This window comes from Wasmannia auropunctata, unplaced genomic scaffold (assembly GCF_000956235.1).
Source record: "Wasmannia auropunctata unplaced genomic scaffold, wasmannia.A_1.0 LD319148.1, whole genome shotgun sequence".
Taxonomy (NCBI): Eukaryota; Metazoa; Arthropoda; class Insecta; order Hymenoptera; family Formicidae; genus Wasmannia; species Wasmannia auropunctata.
This window is the reverse complement of record NW_012043742.1, coordinates 1-6,918: the sequence shown is the minus strand read 5'-3', so window position 1 is coordinate 6,918 and position 6,918 is coordinate 1. Positions and strand designations below refer to the sequence as shown.

Below are 6,918 nucleotides of genomic sequence, written 5' to 3'. Positions count from 1 at the left end.
GCTGTGAAACGTGGCTCTTCCGATCTTTATGTTATGATAATTTTTGACAAAGTTGCTCTATCTTGAATTTTTAGAAATTATCGATATATTAACGCAGTGTCCGGTCAATTAGTTTGGTGACTGTATATAGTTTTTTATACAAACTTATTAGAAATTTTCTTATCGTTAGAATAAAAAATTTTGTTTACGATACCGTCGCTAGTAAGTAATCCTTTCCCTAACCATGGTTCGATAAAAGTATAAATATGACCTTTTGAAAGATGTTCCTTTGAGTTACTTAGTACTTTCTAAAATTAGAAATGAAATCAAATTATGTAATATATATAAATAATAATATTTCCTATGAATAATAAAATAGAAAAATTATAATGTAGTACGATGCAGCACGAACTTGCGGCGAATAAGCGCTATGAGCTTATTCGCCGCTTTGAAAAACAATCTTTCATATGCAAGGATAGTTAGATTGAAATAGGTTCATAATCTGATAGTGATTTGAATTGCACTGCGAATATCTCTCCGCGAAACTTACCTTCAAAACATTACATATATGTATAATAAATTGTTAAAATAGGTTGATGAAAGATTAATTTGTCTTTAACATTTTTTTTACCTCTAAATCATCTGGATGATGAACGCTGACGAAAGCAATCGGACCTAACCAAAGTTTATAAATAGGATAATAAGTTTTACCAAGTACACGTTGAAGTTTCCATAGAGATTCTAAAAAAATATAAAATATAAAATGAAAAAAATAAATAATACAAATTTGATATATTGAGATTATTCATATGTAATCATTCTTGCGAGCATTGTCAGTTAAATCTAAATAAAATTTTGCTATTTTATTTTATTGGCATTTTTAAAAGAATTGATCTATTTAAAATGCATTTTAATGTATAGATTATTCTCTGCATTTTAATTATAATGTTGGTAACAACTCTTTGGTATTTAACTATATTGAATAAAAGGTTAATTCAAAATTAAAATTAATAAATACTACTATGCGTAAAAATAAAAGAATTAATAATCATAAACGTCCCTAAGATATTCTTTGCATCTCTTCGATAAAATATTTGCATGATCTAATTGCAACCGCATGTATTATTAATCTCGTTGATAAATATTTTTTATAAATAAAACAAACGCTAATTATTATGATAAAAATTTTCAAAAAGTTTTACTTGCCTTGCGTACACATCCACAGCTCTAGAGTATGACCGAGCACTGGGAGGGACGGCAAACTTGGTATATTATTAATCAATCTTACGAATCTTGCATAATGAAATAGATAATATAGTAATATAGGAGTAATACTCAAAAGAAATAAAGTGGTAATCATTGTGTATGATTAGAAGTCAACTATGCTTTGTTTCTTTATTCAGTTTCTATCAACGCAGATACATAATATGATATGCTGCAATAAGAAACGTAAGATATTAATCACATTGAAAATAATAAAAAGACTCTAAATCATATAAGTAGTTTTGTTCACGTAAGATAAGATTATATAATCTTATCTTATATAAACTTTTTACACAATTATTTCATATAAGTTGTGTACGCGCGCACGCATGTGTGTGTGTGTGTGTGTAGCAATTTTATTATAAAAATCCTGTATCATATGTATTAAATAAATTAACGAGCAAAAAGTTAGAATGTTAAATTAATAAATTTTATTCAAATGAGTAATAATAATAAATAATGATGAATAAGACGTTTCAACTTGCTTAGTCATCATCAGCCATCGCAAAACTAAATTACATAATCTAAGAATACTGTAGAACGATACTAATTATATGGAAAAGACATATCAAAGTATTACAGTCTGTACTTATCAAATAATGGATTCATTTTTCATGTAATTAGTATCGTACTAGTATTCCATTAATGTAATTTAGTTTTGCGATGTTGGAAGAGGACTAATTGTAAGTAAGTCGAAACGTCCTATCTAGTTATTACTCATTTGAATAAAATTTATTAATATAACACTTCAATTTTTGCTCGTTTATTGGCCTTATTACATTTTTAATATGTAGTAGTTATATACTATGTTACCTCTCGCGATCAAATTATAGAGCGAGTTAAACTGAATAGAAGTAAGATCTTGTACTGTTTTATAAATTTCTGAATTAATGAAAAAAAAGTTGATTAAATAAAGATCCGCAAATTAATCTGCATTTGCGCAGTTTGACGAAACGAGATTGCGCAGCGTTTCTTGTTGCTAAGCGTAGGATGCATTGACAAGAGCATTTTACAAACAGCGACGGTTACGCACGAGTGACACAAAACGCTGCACACCTCACATTAGGGGCCGTCTATATATTACGTAAGCATTTTTGGCCATTTTTTGATCCCCCCTCTCCCCCATGTAAGCAAATGTCAGAATTCCTGAAACCCCCCTCCCCTCTCCCTAATTTTGTAAGATTTTCCCGATTATGCTCGTAAAATTAATATTGCTCGTTTTTCATGACAGCAGCAGACATGAAAAATCTTACGTAAGGATATGTACGAACCCCTACCCCTCCTCCTCCAGTCATGTTTAATATATGAACGGCTCCTTAGGTCATCTCTAATGAGAACACTCATTAAAACTTACGATACACTAATGAAAAAAAAGAAGTCAAGGTTAAACAACTCATTGATTATTGTCAATTCCTCCACTCATGAATTGCATATTTTCTGCAGCATTTTTTACATTTGGATTGACAGAGATTTTTGAACAAAAAATCATTTCTTAACAACATACTTTGCGTCTTCTACTTATACACCATGTTAATATACATATCTACGAGACTTTTTTTCATCACTGTACAATAAGTTTTAATGAGCATTTTTCATTGAGGATGGCTTAATGTGAAGTCAGAACTTTTGAAATTTTGTTTAACTTCAATTCCATGTGAAATACATTTTTAATTTACTAGCATTAATATTTTATTTGACTTGTTTTTTTGCGAACATACGTATAACTCGCAAAGCTTAACTACACTTAAACGTAAAACAAGTTTGTATTTTTCTTCAAAGCTTAAACTCTAATACAGTATAGAATAGAAAAAATAATATACAACTTACCTTAATATAAAAAGTGTTCCAAGCTACTCTCAATATTTTTTTTATATCTCAAAACACGTATATTACACATTAAAATACACATTAATTTTATATGAATTATTTTGATAACTTGTTTGAAAAATTATAGAACTGATCTCGTTATAATTAAGGAAACTTTGTAACAGCTTCGCACAAGCGATAATAACAGAATCACTGCTATCTCGTCTTTGACCTAAACACTCAAGGTAACTTCTTATAAATTCTGCACAACTAGCGACATCATATCTGAGTGGTTTCAATCGCGAATTCTAGGTATCTCACGTCATTCAGTCGAATGAGATGTACGAGTGAGATCAACAAGGACAAAATAAATTATGTTGAAATCATTATCACTTCTACAGGCAGCTCTCTTTTACATTATGATCAGTTAGTCTAATAAAAAGAACTATGATAATGTAATGTAGAATTAATAAGAAGTATCAGATACACAATCTTAGCATTTAATGAATTCAAACTTACATTCTAAATAATATTTTCACAGCGCAATAACTACTGATGTTATATATATTTGAATAAAGTTTTGCTCAAAAATAAGATACGTTCATATTACTTAAAATGCTATCTGTAAACACTTTTATTGCCGTTTGAATATGTATGTATATTAGGGTGAACCAAAAAAATTTTTTTTTGAAAATCGATTAGTAATAGTCCAAAAGTTAGCTATGGACCTTAATATATATCTGGGTAAAATTTCATCGAAATCGATTAATATCTTCAGGTTGTCCCTCGGCTTTGAAATTAGTAACTTTATGCATTTCGTATAAATTTTTAAAGCAATTGTGTGTTTTCTTTACATCAATTGATTCATCTCATTATTCTGTGCCTAAAAATATTAGGTACCATTATCAAGAAATCAATAGTTTACGAGATATTTCATATTATACATCAAAATATGGTATGATAAAGTATAAAATATCTTGTAAAATATTGATTTTTCGATAACTTAACCTTGATACTTCTATATGCAGAATAATTAGAAGAATAGTATTATGTAAAAAAAAAAAATTAACTCCGTTTAAAAAAAAATCGATGTGATCTTGATTTGATCTTAATGACGCCATCTGAAATAAAATTAATGATATTTTCTTATGTATCTCCCCGAACCGTGCAATTTTTATTTGAAACATTGTTTTATATCTATCATATTTTTCGAGAAATCTTAATGTATTATTTAAGAATATATTTTGGATCCGTCATTTTGAAATGTATACTCCTGACCTCGAATTCGTAATTCGTGTTTAGCGACCAAAAAACAACAGGTAATACTTAAACTGTATTGAAATTTGAATATTTTTTTAATTTTGACACATCTATGAAGAAATAAACTTACTAACTGCAAGATCGAGGGGCTACCTGAAGATATTAATCGATTTCGATGAAATTTTACCATATTGAGATCCATAGCTAACTTTTGGGGGGTATTATACTAAATCGATTTTCAAAAAAAATTTTTTTCGGCCCATTCTAATATAAATGTCAATAAAATGCATTTAATTGTCCCAACAATATTTATAATACACTGAGAAAAATATTGTTGATATAATTAAATGCATTTTATTGACATTTTTTTTTAAGTTTAATTATACATATATGTTTTTAAGTTAAACATATATCGACAATATTAACATAATATTTTTGTAAATTAACTAATAATTGTTTAATGATCCGTGATCGTCGTGTATACTTGAATTAAAAAATATTTTATTTTACGCTTTTTTTCTCTCTGTGAATGTTTCGATATTAATTATGCGTATGTAACGTACGAACAGGTTTTGTAAATAAAAATAATTTTTTAATAAAAATATCATTACATATTTGCTTGATAATTTTAATGTTGTTGAAAAAGAAGGCTCGCGTGTTAACCTTTATCATTTGCCATATTATCATGCCTGAGCGCGTGAATGTTTAACTCTGTAATTTGAGAATTTCAACCGTTTAGATTTAGAAATTATAAATAGTTTCGACATTTTCGTCTCTAAATTATTTCCGGAGTACGTTCTTAAGAAAAAATGCGGTAGTGACAGAACATACATTATGCATTCATACGTATATATAGAGGGAGAGGCATCTAAAACAAAACAATATAAGATTGATGTTTCAAGATTTGTGATGCATAAAAGTAAAAGGTACAATTAATATTTAGAAATTTATGTTATTGAGAATGACATTAAGAAGTTTTTATTTTTACCCAAATTTTGACCTTGATAAAAATTTCCATGTTATTTGAATTAAATTATGAATTGATTTAGTCAGAGGCGTGGCCATAAAACTGTTTATTGACCTTTTTATGCGTTATCAACCTTGAAACAAAATAGCCATTTTTAGACACTAATCTCAAATATTTCAGAAACCTGACTTTTGCAGGCAGATTCAGATTCAGCGTTTTAATATTAAAAAATAAAAATATCGCTTCTGTTTCTTAAATCTTTTAACACCCTCGATCTTGCAGGCCTGTGTAATCAACAAGCTCTAAATAGAAATTGTTCCAAAGGAACAATAGTCTTAATCTTTTCTATTTCTTCTAATTTTTCCTAATATCAAGAAAAAGAGTAAGAGTTTCTGAGAAAAAGAAATATAAAATGCTGATATAAATGTTATTACAAATGTATCTTTCTTCTCTCAAAACGTTCTCTTTTACGGTAATAACATCAAATGATACGCTAGGCTAAAATATCTCATGTCAAGTTCACACACGAACAATGTACGAATGGCAAAATCAGCTTTTTTAATGTAAAGCGTCTAATTAAGCGAAATGTTTTTACATTTGTGCCTAATAAATACTGTTATTTGCAATAAATAATAACATAAAAAGATGTGGAACGAGTAGTTTATAACATGGATATGAAGATCCATATTTTTTGTATTCTTAACATTACAATTTCTTTTGTTTCTTTTGTTTGTACTTATACCTATTTTTGACAGTCAAATAAACAATAGAATAAATATTATTACAATAACAACAATAAAATAAATATTAATATATTGGCAAAGCAACGTAAAATTTTCTCTCATCTGATTGTGAGATGTATGAATTTATAAGAATAGATAAAGAGAAGAGGTAGACATTAAAATAACATTAAAACAAATAAATAAGTAAATGATGTAAAAATGTAAGTAGTATATAAATTCCATATGTATTCATTTTGCAAATTAACTTTTTATTAACGGTAGTCCGAGTACAACCAAAATCTTTTTTGGAATAACTGATCGAACGCAATAAATTATTTCATCAAATATCAAATTCACATATAGCATATCATAATATAATTATGAACTAAATCTTTGTTATACATAAAAACGCGTGAATTGTTTATAAATTATTTATAATAAATTAGAAATATAACTAAATAATGCAAATGCAAGCCGACATGTGTATTATATAATAATTTTTATTATTACAATGTCCAACCATACATAAACTACGCGTCGCGACGTTTTATCAGTTTTAAAATACAGTTCGTTACATAAAGCCGGAATCCTGTAACGAATTAAATTGACAAACAATTTAATATTTTTTATACTAACAAACTACATCTATATCCCCTGCCTCCAAAATGTATTTATAATAAGTTTAACAATTATTTAATTTTTACTACAAACTTTTTTACTCTCGAAATATGCAATCGCGTTAAACGGCAGTATTGACGATTGGGACAAACCGCATACGAAGCGGATGAGTAGGACGCAACACCAAATCTATTTCCAATCGTAAGTCCTTTAAGTAATCAACGGGCTCCAAGTAGAAATTATGAATCAGAGGAGCTATCATCGCTTTCAGCTCCAGCATAGCAAATCGTTGACCTACAATTT

At 28.0% G+C, this 6,918-nt stretch overlaps 1 protein-coding gene across 1 annotated transcript; it reads right to left on the bottom strand.

Annotated features, from left to right (window-relative positions):
- Window positions 1–122: 122 nt before the first annotated feature.
- On the bottom strand, window positions 123–3,111 carry LOC105460599 (cytochrome P450 4C1-like). The gene is made up of 4 exons (XM_011707084.1): window positions 3,070–3,111; window positions 1,186–1,414; window positions 611–720; window positions 123–287 (listed from the first exon to the last, which is right to left on the bottom strand). The coding sequence occupies exons 2-4, from the start codon at window positions 1,337–1,339 to the stop codon at window positions 135–137; spliced, it is 417 nt and encodes a 138-aa protein (XP_011705386.1). The 5' UTR covers window positions 1,340–1,414; window positions 3,070–3,111; the 3' UTR covers window positions 123–134.
- Window positions 3,112–6,918: the final 3,807 nt, after the last annotated feature.